At 35.5% G+C, this 21,521-nt stretch overlaps 1 protein-coding gene across 1 annotated transcript in view; it reads right to left on the bottom strand.

The window, feature by feature from the left end:
* DNAH7 (dynein axonemal heavy chain 7) overlaps positions 1-21,521 on the bottom strand; it is a 245,609-nt gene that overhangs the window by 67,549 nt on the left and 156,539 nt on the right. Inside the window, exons 45-48 of the mRNA XM_029225556.1 lie at positions 19,770-19,950; positions 17,173-17,358; positions 12,267-12,430; positions 2,468-2,622 (exon numbers count right to left, since the gene is read on the bottom strand). Coding sequence (XP_029081389.1) covers positions 2,468-2,622; positions 12,267-12,430; positions 17,173-17,358; positions 19,770-19,950 — 686 coding nt within the window. The remainder of the gene's footprint in view (positions 1-2,467; positions 2,623-12,266; positions 12,431-17,172; positions 17,359-19,769; positions 19,951-21,521) is intronic.

The following is a 21,521-nucleotide window of genomic DNA, read 5'->3' as shown; positions in this document are numbered from 1 at the left end:
CATAAAACTTCTAAAATTTCATGAAGTAATGCTTACCTTTACTCCATGCTATGCAGCTTTATATGTTCTATTCCACTGCGTTTCATTTAAAAACGCTGGTCATGACCCATTATGTGGGTTCTCTCTCCCACAGTTGTGACCCATAGTTTGAAAAACACTGGACAGATTGTATGGCCCCTTCCTCTCTAAAATGATGCAATACTAACATCAATATACGTGACTGTGATCACACAGATCTTCAAAATGTCAAGCACATGGTAGATGCTCAATTATTACTTGTTTTTACTGTGTCAAGGAAATTCTTTGAATATTTAAGTTAAATTAAGTAATTTTAATTTAAGTATTTAAGGTGCCAATCCCTTCAAGAAATTTTCCCTTACGTAGAACAGTATGGAGTTTCCTTAAAAAACTAAATATAGAACTACCATACCAACAGCAATCCCACTCCTGGGCATATATCTGGAAAAACCATGTTTCGAAAAGGTATATGCACCCCAATGTTCATTGCAGCACTATTTATAATAGCCAAGACATGGAAGCGACCTAAATGTCTATCAACAGAGGAAGAGATAAAGATGATGTGGTACATATATAAAATAGAATATTACTCAGCCATAAAAAAGAATGAAATAATGCCATTTGCAGCACTATGGATACCTAGAGATTATCATATTAAGTGAAGTAAGTCAGACAGAGAAAGACAAATATCATATGATATCACTTATACATGTAATCTAACAAAATATGATACAAATGAACTTTTTTACAAAACAGAAACAGACTCACAGACATACAAAACAACCTTATGGTTACCAAAGGGGAAATGTGAGGGGAAGTGATAAATTCGGAGACTGGGATTAATATATACACACTACTATATATAAAAGAGATAACTAACTGTAGCACAGGGAACTCTACTCAATATTCTGTAATAACCTATATGGGAAGAGAATCAAAAAAAGAATGGATGTATATATACGTATAACTGATTCACTTTGCTGTACACCTGACACTAACACAACATTGTAAATCAACTATATGTCAATAAAAATTTAAAAAAAAATCTTCCCTGATTGCTCTAAATATTCATAGCTCACATCTGTGTCTTTCTTATTATACAAAATAATTATGTATTCTAATACATAATTCTAATATAATTAAGAGATAATAAAAAAGAGATAATATACATAAACCACATAGTAAATCCCCAAACAAAAAATATAAATTGAGCTTATCAGACACTGTCGTAAGTACCCAAATTACAGTAACTCATTTCTTCCTCACACTATATGGTCAAAGTATAAATGGGGAAACAGAGTCTCAGAAAGGTCACTGCAACCAAGTACTAAGTAACAGAGGCAGGTACTCTGATTCCAGAAGTGCACAGTGGTCCTAAGAAGGGTTAGTGAAGTATGTCCACTTTCTATTTTTATAACAGTTACATATATTGTCTGATCCTGCCCATTTAACAAGCAAGATATTTGATAGTAGAGAGCAGGTTGTCCCTTTTTTGGTAACTCCATATCATTATACTATACTCCAAGAACACCAGTTGGATGAATGAAATACTATTTGTGTGTCTGTGTGCCCATATATATAAACACAACATTTTGTAGGTAGACATAGTTTTTTTCATTTCATGCTCACCCAAACCAAGCCTAAAATTGTAATTAATATTTTAAAGGCTAACTCATTATTAATATGCAAAAATAAACTGTCTGTAAGTCTATTTGGTATATCTCTTTTGATTCTTCCATGTAACACTCGTTCTATTAGCAACTGGGATTTGCCAAACTTGTCCTGGGGCTAAATATATTGTCCTTTCATAATGTTGGCAATTTACTTGGTTAAGTAAAGAGTCAAAATTTGATAGGTAACATGAATTTAAAATGTGACTAATAAGCCCAACATACTTAAATCATAAGCATTTTGGTTTTTGTTTTGACAAATGTGACCTGTGCATAGAGCTTCACTGAAAAATTCTCGTCATGTTCTTAATCTCTCCATTGTAAATGGCACATAATAGTCAGCCACGTAAAATGTGCACTCACTTCTCTGCCACTTTTGTAGGATAAGTCGAGAGAAGAACAAAGAGATAGTTGGACTAATATTGTGTTAAAATACTTTTGGCATATCAAGTGGCCCTTTTAATTGCAGAAGTGGAGCTATAATGAGAACTAAAGAATGGCAAACAACAGACAAAAATTAAAACAGCTAAATTAGAAGACGTATCCCAAATGAATCTTGAGACAAAGAAAGCATCCTAACCTGTTAGAACTATAATCTCTAAAGTTCTCACTTGATTCATTACCAATAAATAACAAAAGATATTAACAAAGTAATCATTTAAGATGAGTCTGACACAAATATCTTCAAAAGAAAAAAAAAAAAAGCCCTACATCATTTTGGGTTAATTGTGCCCTCTCCAGGCAATTCTGTAATGTATGCTTGTTATTCAAGTACATACCAGGGGTGCCAAACTGGATGCAATTTTCCAGAGTCCTGGCATAGTCAGGGTCACTTAATTTAATTAGGTGAAGACTATTGGTTTTTTCCATGTTCTTGATCCATTTATTAGCCTGACCTTGAGGATCTATCATCAGAGGCCACCTTCTTGCGTTCCTGAAAGGGAAAGAAAGACAATGCTGGTCAAGCCATGATCTGTCTCTCTGCTATTTAAGAGGCATGCATCACTTTCTTACAGTTTAAACTTTATAGTATTATTTTACTTTTTAGCTTGTTTTGAGAAACTGTGTTCTTGAAGCAGAAACATTTAAATTGAGAAGGCTACTAGAACGGCAACTACAAAAGCCATCTGGCAAACTTAACACAAGTTCTTTTACTCCTTTAGAAAATTACAATTCTCTAAATGTTAAATTATATTTTTGAAAATGTTTGCTGCTCTTGCTAATTAAGCCACAATGATAACCATCAAGAGTACTAGAAATCAGGAAACTCCAATTCTTCACTAGGCCCTGCCATTAATTAATTCTGTGACCTTGGGCAAGCCACTTCATTTCCTCAACTTCTGTCTGCTGTCATTTGCACAAGAGGGAAAGAGAAAGGATGGAGACATCAAATCTCTATTTGAAATCTAGACCATTAAAGATACAGTGGTCTAAAATAACGGTGAGAAGCAAAATTTTATACCATCTAATCTTCATAATAGCCATCGATCCTTAAGTGTTAACACAATTGTTGACCCAGTAATTGTTTCAAATAGCTGTATATTTAATGTCACATATGTAGTTTACTACATACTTGCCTAGAGGTTGCGAGCTTCTTATGAACAGAAATATATTCTATGAAAGTCAGGGTTTTTGCAGTATGAGAGAGCTCATACTTACTGCTTTATTCTCACCCACATCTCCCTTTTAGGATAAGAACAAGAGCAGTGAACCACCACAAGGCGCCCAGTTTACTGCCCAGGGAGTTGTTGGGTCACAAAGAGTTAACCAGTATCTGCCATCATGACATGGTATCCAACCACAGAGCTTTCTATCTGCTGTGAAATGTAATCAGCATTAAGATCACTGCTCTTTTTCTTCCTCTCAGAAGTTTCAGTAAACACAAGTCATAATTTTGGCCAGTTTCCTAAAGATACTGCCATACTCTTCCAAAAGTGAGCACAGCAAATTCATGCCAAGCATCAGAAGAACAGGAGGAGAAAATAAAAGGTGACTGGGGCAAAAAAAAAAAAAAAAAAAGCTGGGGATGAATCAGGATAATCTATTCAATTCCATCTCATTACAACACAAATTTAGTATTTCATCGTATTTCATTTGTCCCAAATGAAAGGAACCACAGTCCTCCAATATAAGCGTTACATAATGTATTAGTGAGCTTGGGCTGCCATAACAAACCACCACAGACTGTCAAACAGCAGAAATTTGTCTTCTAACAATTCTGGAGGCTGGAAGTTCAATATCAAGGTGCTGGCAGAGGTCTCCCTCCTCGGCTTGCGGACAACACAGCCCTCTTGTGCCCTCGAGTGGCCTTTGCTCTGTACGCAGATCCCTAGTGTCTCTTCCTTTTCTTACAAGGACACCAGTCCTACTGGATGAGGGCTCTACCCTTATGACCTCATTTAACCTTAATTACCTCCTTGAGGCCTTGTCTCCAGATATAATCACACAGTGGGTTATATCTTCAACATATGATTTTGTAGGGGGTGGGGGGACAGAATTCATTTTATAATATTAATTATATTTAGGAAAAAATGAGACTAAAAGAGTAGATGCAAACAACTAATAAAAAGGGAACCATATCCATAAGAAACTAAAGGGAGTAAGAGGGAAATCAGAAACAAAACTTATATGTAAAAGTTTCATTCTGTTACATTTTAGAAATATTTTTAAGGTTGGAGGATTATGTGAGCTTTAGACAGCATTTATGCTTTCCTAAAGAAACTGAAATGACTCACTCTTCTTTCTGTTGCTTCCACATTTTTTTTAGCCACAATACCCCTGTTCATGCTGTTTCTTTGTCCAAAATGCACTTCTTCCCCATCCTTTCATGTTCAAGTACTACTCACATTTCAAGTTCAATTCAAATGCTATGCAGTTCACAAAGCCTGTCTTGATCTCTTTTCTCACTGAACTTCTTTAGCCATTCATCCATATTATATTTATGGTACTTTCATATAATGATAATATTCTATTATGGTAATTCTATAATTTATTAGCTGCATCACCCAACTAAATTGTATATTCTTTGAGGGACGGGTCCATGCTGATTCTTCTTTTTCCTCTTTTCCTAGATCAAATAAAGCTTGCATATGACGATCCACTGGAGTGGGAACAGCAAAAAGAACATCTGACAAACACCATACAAGTTAACTCATTCTAAAAATGGATATTTTATAAGAGATTATCCCCGCATAGAGAAGACTGGTCCAAAGAACACCATCTCAAAATTAGAGGAAAGGACTTCTGGTGTTGACCAAACTGGGTAAAATCCACTATAGCCTACCGTTGTCACTGATTACAATGAAAACTTTAGGATAAAATACAAAAATCAACTACTTGCAGATTCTAAAAAGTAAGTAATAAGAAGTGAATGGGAAAAAAGTGACAACTTGAGTAATGACCAATAAGCAGGTGGTGACTTTCTTGTGTGTGTGCGCATGTGTGTTTTCTCCTTATCTTCTGGCTTTGGTCTGAGAACAGGCCTAATGGGGGGAACTGTGCAGCAGGCACAGGTAGCAAAAACTCAAAGTAGAAGATGGAGAAAATGATCATGTGTGAGCCAGAGAGTGGGGGTGGGGGGAATCTCTCTGTTCTCTCTTTTGTCCCTACCCCCAGGTCAACCCAGCCAGAACTATATTACCATGGCAGAGCAGTGGTAATTCAGTCACCTAAAACACTGAGTGAAAATCCATCTCTCTGTATAGGAGAGCTGGGAAAAGGGGCCTCTGTTGTGCATAGAGTCTGAGGGGTGTCATAATCTGCTCAGGCTGCTATAACAGGATTCAGTCCAAAATTACTTGATATACAAAGAACCAGAATGTGACTAATTCTTAAAGAAAAAGTAAGATGTTAGATTTACTAGAAAAATACCTTTAAGCAGTTATTATAACAACTCTTTATTTGGTAACAGTGAATATTTTTTGAAATAAATGGAAAGAGAGGTGTTATCAACAGAGAAATAGAAAGTTTAACAAGAACCAAATGAAAATTTTAGAAATGAAAAATATGATACCTGAAATAAAAACTTTACTGTAAGGACTCAACAACAGAAAGGAGACAACAGAGGAAACAATCAGTGAACTTGATGACCCGTGAAAAAAATAATCCAATTTGAATAATAAAGAGAAAAAAAGATTGGAAAAAAAAAAGAACAGGGTCTCAAAGACCTGTGAGAAAATATTAAAAGGTTTAACATTCATGTCACTGGGGCCCAGAAAGAAGGAGAAAGAGATTGGTGTAGAAAAGATATTTGAAAAAATGGTTGAAACTTTCCCAAATTCAATGAAACACATAAATTTACAACTTCACAAAACTCAATCCTTAAAAAGGAGAAACCAAAAAAACAAAAAAACCCCACCCACACCCAACCTCATTATAATCAAACTGCTGAAAACCAAAGAAAAAAATTTTTTTTTTTTTTTTTTTTTGCAGGCCTCTCACTGTTGTGGCCTCTCCCATTGCAGAGCACAGGCTGCGGACGCGCAGGCTCAGCGGCCACGGCTCACGGGCCCAGCTGCTCTGCAGCATGTGGGATCTTCCCGGACCGGGGCACGAACCCGTGTCCCCAGCATTGGCAGGCGGACTCTTAACCACTGCGCCACCAGGAAAACCCAGAAAAAATATTTTTAAAAAAGCAGCAGAGAAAAACGATATATTACATTTGGATGAAAATTATTCAAAAGACTGCAGATTTTACATCAGAAATCATGGAGCCAGAACAGAGTAGAAATGTCAACCCAGAATTCTACGTCCACCAAACATATCCTTCAAGAATAAAGGCAAAATAAAAAGTATTCTCAAATGAAGGAAACTAGAAAATTATTTGCCAGCAAATCTGCTCTAAACAGATGCTAAAGTTCTTCACCCTTAAGGGAAATGATGCCACAGTGAACTTTAGAAATAAAAGAAGATCAAAAAATGATAAATATAATAGGCTATTTTCCCCCTCTTAAGTTCTTTAAAGCATACATAAATACTAAGACAAAATATTATCATTGTGTGTCTGGGGGGCAGAGTTTCAATGTATGCAGACATAATATATATGACTATGATAATCTAATCAGAAGGGGTATAGGGGACTTGTATGGTTACAAGTCTTCTACATTTTAACTGAAGTGGTAACCTATCTCTAGGTAGATTGTGAAAAATTGTACTAAAAAATAATCCAAAGTATTATAGTAAAAAATAGATAAATTAAAGTGTGATACTAAAAATGGTGGATTATTCAAATAATCTAAAAGAATAAGAAATGAGGAACAGGGCAACAAAAACCAAATGTAAAAACAGAAAAATAATAAAATGTCAGATCTAATTTCAATGATATCAACCATATCAAGTATAAAGTTGTCTAAATTTACTAATTGAAGGAGAGAGATCATCAGACTAGAAAAATACAAGGTCAAACTGTATGCTATCCACAAGGTACCCACTTCAAATATAACAACATATTTATATTAAAAGTAAAATGATGGTAAAAGATACCATGCAAACACTAATCAAAAGAAAGCTGGACTGGCTATAGTAATATCAGAAAAAAGGAGGCTGCAGAACAAGAAAAATTATCCGGGATAAAGAGAAATAATACATAATGATAAAAGGGTCAGTTAATCAATAATACACGGCAATCTTAAATGCATATGCATCCAACAAGTGAGCTCCAAAATACAGGAAGCTAAAACTGATAGAAATGAAGAAACAAGTAGATGGAATATTAGCAACGATATGGAAGATATGAACAACACTCTCAAACAACTCAACCTGACATTTAAAGAAGTCTCCATCCCATAATATGTCAATTGCACAGGGAACATTCACATAGACCATATTTATGCCATAAAACAAATTGTAATAAATTTAAAGCACCTGGAATCAGATAATGTATGCTCTCTGAACGTAATGGAATTAAGTTAAAAATTAAAAAACAAATAACAAAAAGAAAGATTAAAAATTCTCAAGTATTTGGAAATCAAACAATACATTTTTAAAATAACCTATGGTTCAAAAAAGTCTCAAGAGAAACCAGAAAATATTTTAAAGGAAATGAAAGTAAAAATACACCATATCAAAATTTGTGCTATGCAGCTAAAGCAGTACTTAATGGAAAATATATAGCATTAAAATGCATAGATTAGAAAAGAAAAAAAATCTAAAACCAGTAACTTAAGCTTCCCTCTTATATCAGAAAAAGAAGAGCAATTTAGGTCAAAAGCAAGCAAAAGAAAAGAAACAGTTAATATTAAATGAGAAATCAATGAAATTGAAAATCAAGCAACCAAACAAAACAAAAACCAAAAAAGTAAAAAAGGAGAAAAGCAATAAAAGGCTTGTTCTTAGATAGGATCTACAAAATTTATCAAACTCTAGCTAAACAAAGAAGGTACAAATTACCAATATAAGGAATGATAGAGAAAATTATCACAGACCCTGCAGACATTAATAGGATGTTAAGGGAATGCTACAAACAACCTTATGCCCATAAATTTGGCAACTTAGTTGAAATGGACCAATTTCTTGAAAGACAGAAACTACCAAAACTCACTTGAGAATAGGTAACTTGGATGTCCTATAAGTATCTTAAAATTGAATTCATAGATAAGATCTTCCAACAAAGATCAAAGAAGGTCTAAATAAATGGAGAGATATACTGTGTTCATGGATTAGAAGACCTACTAAGTTGTCAATTCTTCCCAAATTTTGATCTATAGATTCTGCAGTCCCTATCGAAATCTTAGCAGAATCTTCTGTGGATATTCTAAAATTTATATTGAGAAGTAAAAACTAGACAAAACAATTTTGAAAAAGAAGAAAAAAGTTGGAAGAGAGATACTGTTCAATACCCAGTTAACAATTGCATCAAATTAATTTTCTTCAAACAACACCCTCAAGATAACATCTTTTTGATTCAAAAACAGGACAATGTTGTGGCTTCAGTCTACAATGTTTGCTTTTGAAGATCATAGCTCCCATAGTTTCTCAAGTGGAAACTGAATTATTATAGCACCCAGCACTCCAAGTTTTGATAGTGTTTGTTCTTTTGCTATTGTCTAGAGAGGATAAATATTTGGTGCTCTTCTGTATTTTTGAAAAATACAGACTTCTAACATGATAATACATGTTCACTGTAGTCTGCATGGAAGGATGGAATTTGGATATATAGCAGTGGAGCATTTCAAAGAGTTGTGGTATTTTCCTCTTTACACACACACACACACACGCACACACACAATTAGATAAAAACAGACAAAGAAAGGTGGGTGTTCCTCTCAGTTATTACTGTTGCTGAAATAAACCTGATTTATCTGACTCCTATAAAAATGAAAACTTAAAACATTTTTTAAAAGCAGAGTTATATTAGGTATAGGTCTGATCTACTTACCAAGTTGTTAAACAATCCCAATACTTTCCCTGTGAAATGTTTAGATAGAATCCAATTACATTTAATGTTATCACTAGCCCTTGAAATTCTGATTAGCTAAGGAAACATCAAGTGTCAGTAGCTCCAAAAGTTAATTATGTTCTAACTTGTCCAAATTTTACATATTCTTCCAGTTCCCTAAATTACTGACTCTTCCCTCAGCTGAGATAGTATGTGAAAAGCATTTAGCACAGGCTCAGGTCCTTAGTAAGTTCTCCATATTAGGTATTATCATTATCAAGCAAGTATCTCTGGGGAAGGAAGAACACACTAGCAAATAAGTACGATACTTATCTGATACTTCAAAATGATCACCTTAACCTATTTACTGAAACCTCTCAGTATAAGATTACCAAAATCATTGAAAGAAAAAGCCAAGAATGAAAAATGTTAATATTTCCTACTTAGTAAGGTTGCTACCATAACTTCTTGCTAATGCTTCAACACTTTTACAAACAAATAGCAAACATTTAGGGGTTATGGCTCATTAAAACCATTTTCTACCTCAATCTCTCCTGAAATGGAAGTTTGTCTTGAAAAAGATCACTGAAAGGTATGGAATCTTAAAAGCAGAAATATTCATCAACAGTTCCAGTATTATTGAAATATGACTGGACCCAAAAGAAAGGGTACATTTATTTGCTAGAATATAAGAAGTATATCAGCCTCCGCTGGATAAATGGAGTTATAGGAATACATTATAGATGTCCTCCTAGGTAGAACAAAAGTATATAAATTGCAAATCAAAACAATAAAGACATAACTACTACTATGTGGGACATGACCAAGTATATTCACAATTGTTTGGGAAGATCAAAGCTTTTTTTTCTGAGAGGGAAACAATAGCAACAACAACAACAACAAAATTGGGCTATTATTTTAGCTGAAGTTAATTGGTCCAGCTGGACAAAAGTAAAAGGTGGACTTCTTTTTCTACTGAAATTTTTAAAATAAAATTTTATTATCATTAATTATTATTATTTGTACAATATTATATTTTGACTTCTACAGCACGCCCACCACTGAAGGTTTAGTTTCCATTCATTACCAGATCTTTGATCCCCTTTACCCATTTCACCCTCCTCCCACACCCCCATCCCCTCCCCTCTGGTAACTACTACTCTGCTCTCTGTATCTACATGTTTGCTTTGTTTTGTTTTGTTTATTATTTATCTATCTATTTATTTAATATTTCACATTGGAGCGAAAGCATACAGTATTTGTTTTTTTCCATCTGACTTATTTCACTTAGCATAACACCCTCAAGGTCCATCCATGTTGTTACGAGTGGCAAGATTTCATCTTTTTTATGGCTGAGTAGTATTTCATCTCACATATACACCACATCTTTAGCCCTTCATCTGTTGAGAGACATTTGGGTTACTTCCATATTGTTGGATAGTATAAATAATGCTGTGATGAACATAGGGATGCACATATCTTTTCTAATTAGTGTTTTTGTTTTCTTCAGATAAATACCCAGAAGTGGAATGGCTGGGTCATATGGTAGTACTCTTCTTACTTTTTTGAGGAATCTCCATACTGTTCTCCATAGTGGCTGTACCAATGTACATTCCCACCAACAATATATGAGGCTTCCAAAAGATAGACTTCTAAACTTTCAGAAACCTCCCATATTGTCAATGTCCAATGTGTATTCTCACATTAAATGTCTACGCAAACTGTTTGCCACCTACTTGTTAAGTATTTAAAAAACGAACTAGCTGCCATCCTATACTTCTTAAAGGTACTTAAACATCTGTTTTAGTTGCAAACTAATGCACATATTTATCACTTATCTAGATTCTATAATTTTTCTTCTGGATTAATGTAGATTATCAGAGCAAGAGTACCCAGGGCTTAATTTTAGTCCACCAAAGAAAAGCTTGATAATCTCATCTCCCAATCAACAAAATAATTAAATGTAAGTTTAGTTCCCGGAAAAGTTTGTTTTTCTGAGTATGATTTGCTTGATTGAAAAATAAGAACTGTGTGACACAGCTTTTCTTTTTTACCTTGGTTATCGCAAAGCTGTGAGCTTAATTCAGGACCCAACTGCAAGGATTAGCTTGTCTCAAGTACCTAATAGTAACTACCTCTTTAATATCCCTAGGTGGTCTTATCAGATTTTATCCTATTTTATGTTATATTCAAGCTGCACATGCTTCGAATCCTTTTAGAATAGTTCAGTAAATAAATGCTATAGAAATCCATATGTCAGGATCATTTGCTGAGCAGTAAAGAAATTTGTTCACCAGAATTTTAATTTGTAGAATAATTTTCATAAATGTTACAAACAAAAAATTTAATAATATGGTTTTTACACATAGTGGTTAATTCTATTTTAAAAAATTTACATGCCTCAACCATTTTTACTTTAAGTACCCATCATATCAATTACTTTTTCAGTAGTAAAGTAACAACTACTCAAAATAGTGATGTAACACAGAACTGAACGTTTCCTGATGGTTTCCCTGTGCTATTTCTAACATGCTAAAACCTCCAAAAAGATTGGCCCAGTGATAGAAGGCCCATAGTAATGTGACCTTGAAAATAACACAATCAATGATCATCCTCACACTAGGACAGAGCGAAGTCCTTGGCTTCTAGGAGGCAACAACTTGAGGAAAGGTAAGGCTGGATGAGCCTCCAGTATCCTCCCGGCCCAATCTCCATGGGATTTATCTACTAACCAGGAGATTCCAGGAATAGCACCACTCTTTTAAAAGCCCCAATCAGCCCAGGACCCAGAAATGTATCCATATCATTTAAGGTGGTTGCACACCCAGCAGGGAATAAGACATCACCAACACAAACCTATCCCTGCATGTTTCACTAACCTATAATAATAAAACCCTGTGTTTTATGGGAATAAAAAATTTGGACTTCACTTACTTATGGCAGGGTTTTGTTCTATTTGCTAAAAATTGATTAAAAATTAAGCAAAAGTCATCTGGGGTTTTTACTTTGTTTACTACTGTCTCCAATGCTCAACTACTCTGACATTAGTTGGAGAAGGAAGTGATTATCCATATTTATTTTAGCTAATTAGTTAAGTAAAACATTTTTCAATACTATAAAAGTTTACTAGCTGTGTTAAAAGGTACACAGATAAATAAATCCACTGACTGATAGAGATCATTTGTGAGAAATATTTTCCTTACGTTATGATGATCCCATTATCAATAGAAAATGAGTCAGAAGGTAATCCAGCAATATTCCAGGCTCGAATTGTCACTGCTTCTCCCAGAATACTCATAAGGGAATAATCATCTGAGCAGGGGATACCTCTTCCTTTGCACAAATTTGTCCACTCCTTGATTTGGTTCTTTAAGACATACACAGAAAAATATAAAAATGAGGTTGGAGGTTACCAAATGGATACCTTGTAAACTCCTCAACTATGCTCTGAGTCTACAAAGCATTGTTGAAACTCTACCTCAAAAATGATTTGTGTTCATCATATTTTTCAAAATAAAATCATAATTTAGAAGCTCTACTATGTATTCAAATGAAAATTATATATAATGTTAAGATAAAATTTAGATAGATCACTTACTAGTGAAATCAGAACTTTGTATCTGGAAAAAATAATTGCCAATTATGATTCCAAAGCTTCTGTTGACAAATACATGGAGATCACCATGTTTTTCTACACATTTTCTTTAAATTATAAGTATCAGCACACCTTACTACAATATTGTGGTATAAAAGTAAATCCAATTTGAACCAGTAGGGGACACAGAAAACATTTGTGCCTGGCTCTCACATGTCCTGGGGGAGGAACCAGAGCAGGGTTATTAGGCACCAATAAGGATCAGGGCACATACTGGAGTTTTGGATACCCCACCTGGGGCACAGTTTGCTAGGATGCTCAGGAACCAGAAGCGTACTTCAAGCTTAGGTTCACTCAGAAAATCAGAAATCAAGGTCCAAATTGAGGTTATAGATCAAAGGGTTCATAAACAGTGAAAGACATGACTGGAGAGAAAATAGGTTAGAAAGGGGCAAGGAGAAGGTGGATATATGTGGTGTTGACACCAGTCCGTGGGCAAATGAGGATGCCGTGTGTACCAAGTGGAGCTAGCTGAGAGGGCATGGCGGGTACTACCGTCTCCCTCGGGTTCCTGCTGAGTAGGTTGGACCAACACTCCCTTCGGTTTGCACATGAAAGGCTATGACAGTGTGGGGACAGCTGATGATCTTCATGACCTTGATTAGCCGGTTATTCTGTAGAATGCCCCACAGCTGGGTCTGTGTGGTATTCTGTCATGAGTCAATTTAGGTTATGCACCTTTGGCAGGAATATCACAGAAATGATACTGTGTTCTTCTCATTGCATCTCATCAGTGGCACATGATTTCAAACTGTCCATTTACGGATGACATTTTTATTTTGATTAAGGCATTGTCTGCCAGGCTTCTGTCTCATAATTATATGATCTTAGGTATGATTAAATCTTCCTTGGAAGGTGGGCCATAACACAAAGACACTCCTATAGATGAGAGGCAGAACTCTTTGTTACTTACAGCTCCAAATGAGAGAAAGCTGATACACAGGAGGCTGCACCTGGACACAGAGTAAGAGCAAGGTGGAACTGTAGGGGGCAGTTTATAAACATCAAGCAGAGTGGGGTGCAGTTAGCTAGGTTTCCAGGGCTTCCTGATGACTGGGTCCTTTGAATAGTTCCACAGGCACCGGGAAGAAGGTGCCGTCCTTGGGTGTTAGGTATATGGGGGCCTCTGGAAGTTGGATATGTGCTTACTGTAACCCAGGACTATTAGAGCCTGAAAAGGGAAATGGTTCGCGTGAGGGCTTAGCAAACTGCCCACAGAAGGGAATTCAGAGTTGTTAACCATGATTCAAAACTGAGTTAAGACAGCACACTCACGAGTACTTAATGACTATCATCTGGGTTTTTACTTGGTTTGGTTGTTGGCACCAGGACAGATGGCATGGCTATATAGGGTGGAGGAGAAGGCAGCATTTCCAGTTTGATTCTGGCTCCTAGTACACAGTTCCTATGGGCATGTTTTTGATTTTTTGTTGGCCTGAAGACTTTTGTGGGGAGGTCTGAAGGTTTTCTCAGATACAGCTTGATGCTGGTATGGGCATCGTAGCCAGTGATACGGGGAAGAAGTAGGGAAAATGAAAGCCATAGTTGCTGTGGAATGCTATCTATAGTTGATAGGTGTAGTATGTTATCACAGATGAACTCTGGCTTAGAAATTTAAGCGGGCAATTATACATCTGTAAGGGTGTAGCAGCAGAGAATAAGTGAAATGAACATGAGGGCCTCTGAACAAGCATCTCAAAAGACAAGCCAAGGATCTTGGCTGGTAATCAGGTGGTAAGATAGTTGGTGGAAATGGAAAACTGACCACTAAGGGTGCCATCTTGGTGAAATTAACTACCACCACCAAAGCAGTTTTGACTTTGATTATTGGTAGGAAAAGGTCCCTTAGAAAGTTCAAAGTAATTCAACTCCAGGGCTTGTATGTCCTTACAGCTTTGTAGGATTTTGTTTTGGAGATAGGCATGGGCATTACAATCGAATACTGTGGGCCCAGTTATGCTAGGAGAATGGAAATTTTCTACATTTTATTATGAGGAGTGCCAGAAACTCTACAAAGGGGTTGATGAATAATTGACAACTACTCAGACTCAAGCTTAGAGGGAGGGAATCTAGCTACTTACTGCAGGCTCTTGGTATCCAGAGACTTTGATGTTAGGAAAAAACCAAGATGGTTTTAAAGCCTTTTTGTCTTACTTGGGTTTCCCAGTAGCAGACTCTGACATGAAGATTTATCTGAAATGATTTATTAAGGAAGGGATACTAGGAGAAGCAGTATAACGACCAGGAAAAAGCCAGTAAAAGGTGAGAGATCAGCCAAAGTTCTGCACAGGTGGTTACACCTTATTCCTACAGGGGGTGTAAGTTATTCCTTGCATTTGTTCCAACCAGAGGAAGGAAGACAGAGCTTCAGGCTCTCACTTCTGTCAGTCTTTCATTGAGGCCAGCAAATTCCCAGCCAATTTTAGCTCTCCAAGCACTGCGCAAAGTGAGTTCTAAGAACCCAAGGGAAGTCTACCAAAAAAGCCACAGGTGCTGGTTGTTGGACGTGAACGCACAGGAAACCAGGTGGGGATCTGGGCAGAGCACTGAAGTTGCCACTATTACCCTCGTGCTTAGAATCGAATGGGAAACTTGATGGGGCGTAAACTACCAGCTGCCCTGACCCAGGAGAAATAGATAAAAGAGATGATTACAGAGCAGGATTCAGAGAATGAATTCAAAGGAAGGAACAATGACGTTAGAGATTAGTTAAGTAAAAGCCTAGGTTGCTACAGTAAAGCAAGGAAGGGATACAATTGCCTTCAAGTCTTCTTAGATGGGACGGGATAAGGTGTCCTCTTGAATCAGGGGTGGGGACAGTGCACAGAAGTTCACAGAAGGAGTTATGAGCTTTGCTTGGAGCCTGTGTCTAGTTTAGTGTTGCTTTGCTTCTGTCCATAAATCTCAAGGTCTCAGTTCAAGCCTCAATGCTTCCTTGAAGCATTTGTGTAGTGGTCTGACTGGCAGCCCCCATTCTGGTGGAAGCAGGCGACCGGGGAGTCAAGCAAGATGCAGTGCTTTGGAAGGAGTCGTCAGAGAGGGCTGGGTTGGGAGGAGTGGCCCTGGCTGGTGACTTCCAGCATGGCACTGGAATGCTCAACAGGAGCCAGTGCGGACACCCGGGGGTATGTTGGGAACCAACAGAGGAGTGTAGGAGGCTCTGCAGGTACCACTTCCATCCTTCCAAGTTGACATGGAAGAGTAGAAAGAGGGCTAAATTAGGATTCAGGTGACAACAAGTCTCATTTCTGCTCTGTCATTAACCAGCTGTGTGGTTCTGAGCAGTTTTCTTAATCTTCATAAGCCTCAGTCTCTGAAAATGTCGAGCAAACAAGTCTATGACTAGGTAAATAGTGTCATGTTAAAAGTTAATTATCTGAACTACAAGATGTCAATGCCATAACTGCAGACAGTCATTCAGACACAAATGAAGACAGAAAGCTAAGAAGAATATGAAAGTCATGCACCAGGACAAGGGCTACCAGAACCAAAAGATGAAGACAGAAGCATGATCAATGTGAGGATTTTAAACTAGCTTGGTTAAAAGCAAACAAGCAAACCAAAACAGTGGCCACCAAGAATCAACCCTACTTAAGCGAAAGCCCTGAATTCAAGTGAAGCTCAACTGAGACCACGGGCAAAGTGAATGCTTTGTAAAACTTGATAAAGCCACACACAGAAGTGGGTTTTCATTTACTCTTTCTCTCCTCCGTTGACACCAGAAGCTATTGGCAAGTGTTTCAAATTTCTCTCTTCTCTTTATTTTCACTGCCTTCTTCTCCTTTTAATTTTTCTAAATCTCTCCTCCTGCTTTGACAGGGCCATGTCCTGGGTTGTACTCCTAGAGAGAGTTGAAAAATGTGCTGGGTGTCATTGAGAAAGGGACTGAGCAGTGGAACAAAAAAGCTGGGAGAAGAAGTAGGGGTTAGGAGTTGGATCAAGGAGGCAGAATCCGTCAAAGGGGTGGGAATTCGAAGCAGGGAACCTGCTATTTATTTTCTTAGGAAAGAAGCCACTTATCAATTGGGTTTTAGGTAGGTTCATCTTTTCCTCCCATAAAGTTTCAGTTTCTCAAGTCATTTGGAAATGATTATTGAGATTCATAGAGAGTAGTTGACTAAACACCCCCCAGCTCCCCAAAATATCCTGATACCTTTATACTTGTTTAAGAACTGAAATTTTATCATTAGAGTCTACCATTTCACATTACGTTCTAAAGTAGAACTTTTTGTTTCTAAAACAATTAGAAGAGTATTTGACATAGCACTTTTTTGGCTACCAAGCTAATTTATTGAATAATTAAAATACACAACTAGAAATCACTTGAAAACATTTTTCTCCCTCATACTTACCAAAACATCCAAACAAACAAACAAACAAAAAACCCCAAGATTAATGTTGATTGTAATGGGAGGGTCAGGAAGAGACCCTAGAGGTCGATGAGTATTCCCTACCTGTCGATAGTTAGATGTAAAGGCCCCGAGGTAAGCGACGACCCCTGAGGAAATGAGGATGTCCCCTGTCAGGTTGATGTACAGCTGCCCCAGCTCCAGAGCTGTTTGGCTCCAGCGAGTTTTCTCACCCCCAAGGCCTCCAATCAACTTTTCAGCTCGTTCTAGCTTTTTGCTACACAGGTCAACCTCAAAAATAAAAGTAAACTTTTATCAACATCTACAAGGAGAATAAGTTAAAAAATTATTTAAATTTCTGCAAGATTTTACCCTCAGGGATAAATTTTTACATTACAAATACGCCTGGAATTTATTTTTTTTAACACTCTAAAAGAAAAATGTGCAATATCTAACTATGAAGACCGGCAAGTCCATGACCTTTTAGAACATTTTTCATAATAAAGTGTGTACTTTAATATAATTTGTGAAATTTGTAACAGATATTTATCATATAATGCAAAGAATAGCTCTATTAAAGGAAATGAGCTACCGTATGAGACACTGAAAGTTAATTAAGTAATAAAGGACATCCTCTTGCAAATATAGACGTTTCCCCTCCATTTTAATAATCTAAATGCATTTTATTTTAAATATTCTATGAACGTTTTCCCCTCATTTAACTTGTGTTTGATTTAATGATAATTTTAAAGGTTAAATGTTTAAAAGTTTTAATAATTTATGCTTACTTACAAAGCACAATTTTCAAGTTGTTAAATTGTGTCAACCTACTCAGACACTTGCAATTAACCTTAAATTAGGACATCAATCAATAGGTGACAGCCTACTTTGTGCAGAAGACTGTCAACCAAGTTTGATTATACATAATTAAGCAATGTTATTTTAAAAAAGAGGAAGGGTAATTATGAATATGGCAAACTTTGGGAAAAGCTATTTCAACCCATGCAATAGCAATATTCCAACAGAATACCTGAATTATTTTGATTAATTTTAAGTGACTTAGCATCATTATTCTTAGAAGATGACAAGATTAAGTAAAGGTTATCTTAAAGTTCAAAATGAAATAATTTACATGAACAGAGGAAGTAAATAACTGATAAAAGCAGAGACATTTAGATTATTTTGGGATAAGAATTTGTCTTATACTTTTTCTTATGCTGTTAATATTTATATTAAATGCTTTTAGATTAAAAGATATAAAATACTGTATCAGTTTATCTAAAGATAGATTTAAAAAAAGCAGAAGGTATGTAATTGGTAATATTTTTGATACTTCCTAAATAAAAACCTTTCTCTCTTAATTTTCCCTCCTTTAATATCTTTTGCTTCCTAGTTTCTTTCTTCACCCATTCTTCTTTCAACAGTATTAAAATGATGAATCAGGCCTTGGACTATAATAAAGTTGCCATCAGAAACCACCAAGTAAAAATATTTTAGCCAAAATTTCTCTTCCAAAAGATTTTTAATACTCATATATGCATGCATTCAATTTACATTACCATAATTTTCCAACATTTTATTATGAAAAGTTATTTCAAACATACAACACAGTTGAAAAATGTTTACAGTGAGCAACCACATACCCATTTTTTAGTTATATTATTTAAACTAAAACTGATCACTTGGAACCCATGCCTAATAATAGGTCACATTTTTAAGATTAGCACAATGTCACATATTGCACACATACAGAATTTGTGCACATATCCTACAGAAAAAAGCAGTCTAGTACAGTGAGAAAGAGCATAGCTATTAGAGTCAGATTGCCTGGGTTTGGATCTTAGCTTAGAAGCTTCATTGACCATGAGTAAGTTGCTTAACTTTTCTGTGCTTCAGTTATTACAAAATGGTTCAAAAAGATTACCTCCCTCAGAAAGCTTTTGTGAGAATCAATGAGATAATATACATTGCTCTCAGAACAACAGTGCCTTGCATATAAGCACGCAATAAATGTTAACTGTTATAAAATGTTTTGACTTTTTTCTGGAACATAATCAGACACTAGCAATTAATTTTTGCAAATGGTATCACTATCTAAGAGCAATGATTTTAGTCTTAAAAACATTTTCAGTGGACACACTATGGTTCTGGGTATTGAGTTCTAATCTCAGCTCTGCCATTAACTTTTTTTAAAAAAAATAATTTTTATTGGAGTATAGTTGATTAACAATGTTGTGTTAGTTTCAGGTGTACAGCAAAGAAAATCAGTTATTAACTCTTATATAACCTAAGTCACTTAACATTTTGGTTCTCCATTTTCTCACTTATAATGAAGAATGATGTAAATAATCTAGCTCAATATTCTAGTAATCTACAACAGAGATTATTGACAATTTTTTTCTTTTTGTGGGGTAAAGAGCCAGAAGGTAAATATTTTAGGCTCTGTGGACCAAGAGGCAAAAATGAGGATATTATATAGGTACTTATATAATCATTTAATATATAATCATTTAAAAATGTCAAAACCATTATTAGCTTGTGGGCTGTACAAAAACTGACAATGGTGGACTTGGCCTGTGGTCCACTGTTTGCCAACCACTGACCAGGAAGAAAACAGGATTGCTGTGTTTGTGCCAGCATGAACATCATTTTTATTTAGAATAATTGAGGATTTGCCCATATTTGTCTGTATTATCCTATACCTGGTTTTCCAAGTCAGCCTTCTTTTGTTTATTTAGTTCGAGTGTGTCCTGAAGCTTGGTCAGCTTGTCCTGAACTTCCCGAAGCACTGACTGCTTCTTTCTGAGACCATCCATGGCAATTTTAAGCTCCCCTTCAGCTGCAGCCAGTTTTATCTTTTTGGGAGCTACTATTTTTGCCACTCTGCCAAAAGTAAAATTGGAAAATTAAATACATGTTTAATATTCTAGTGTACTTTCTATCACTGAATTTACTTTTCTAATATCCTTACTATAACTCAAAACACATCTTCATGTATAACCTATACTGATCTCTATATTTTATATTTCATTTAGGAATCAGTCAAATCTGATCTCAGCACATAAAACATGACTATTAAAATAGATATCAAATACACATAATGTTTTCAAATAAGTAATTTTTTTACCCAAAATAAAATATTCAGTTGTCACCAATGTCAATTTCGGTGATTTTGGAAAAGGAGAATAAGCATATACATGTAAAATAGAGGAGTGTTTGTGGAAACTAGCCTAATTCGTTAAGGCTTAATTATGATGAGAAGAAGGGTATTTTATTTACATCATTTTACTCTTTCATTTTTTAAATTTTTTTATTTTAAATAATTAAATGGGTTATTTTATTTTCATCTCAAAATAGTTAAAATGATTTTGTGTGTGCCCGCCCACTTCCTCAGTTCCCCAACTCTTTTTTTTCTCTTCCAGTTTTATTAAATACATCTAAGAATGACACTCCTGTCTTTATATTGTACTTTTCTCAAATTTCAGAATATATCCATAACTAAAACCAGCTATCTTATAAAAATGTATGTTGGTAATAAAAGGGATTATGTAGGAAAAAGGATGGATCTAAATTCTTTTATCTGGAAAATGGGATTAAGTCATGTTATATTTCTAAATAAATGATAAAACATTAAATTAAAATTTATCATTAACGTAATATATCATGGTCCAAAATATACATAGTCTGTAATATATACGTACAATGATTCAAACTGTTTATGAGTTTGAAAGACATCCAGTAATAGTTCCTGTTTTGAAGAAATAACCAAAATTTTTTACTCTGTTTTGTATACAAGTATTTCTCATACAATCATCAAAAAAGGCTATTTGTCTAAACAAAGAATAAATGTTAAGGGTGGTTTTCAAAATGTGGTCCAAGACATGTCCCCTCCCCTTCAGGGACTCCAAGAGGTCCTCCTTGTGCAACTAAACATCTGTGTGAGGCTGCATTTTCCTCATATACTTCAATCAAAACAATATATCCCACAACAGATTGAATGAAGAAGCAGATCTGAGAGTCAAGCTGTCTTTTAAAGCACACAGTAAAGAGATGTGCAAAAATATGAAACACCACCACTTTTCTCACAACTTTTTTTGAAAATGTGGATGAAAAAAAAGTTACTTATGTAAACATGTGGAGTTTTTTATTGCTATTTAAAAATGAAGTAAATATTTTTTAAAATTCTCAGTTTTAATTTCTAATATGGTAGATAAAAAAGGTTTTGGGGTCTGCAATAATTTTTAAGAATATAAAGGGTTCCTGAGTCCAAAAAGTTGAAGTATCATTGTATTATACTATTTAGTTGGTATAGTCTTGCCTCCAGTAAATATGTCATATAACAGGCATTAGACAGGATTTTCTGAGGACCCTCTCACCTATGTAGCTCTTTATATTATTTAAGTGGCCAAACCTGAAAATAAAACACACCAGTTCATTTTCTTTTTGTTAGTACT

This window comes from Monodon monoceros, unplaced genomic scaffold (genome assembly GCF_005190385.1).
Source record: "Monodon monoceros isolate NGI ecotype Baffin Bay Population unplaced genomic scaffold, NGI_Narwhal_1 Super_Scaffold_16, whole genome shotgun sequence".
In the NCBI taxonomy this organism is placed as follows: domain Eukaryota; kingdom Metazoa; phylum Chordata; class Mammalia; order Artiodactyla; family Monodontidae; genus Monodon; species Monodon monoceros.
This window is presented reverse-complemented; position numbering and strand designations above follow the sequence as displayed.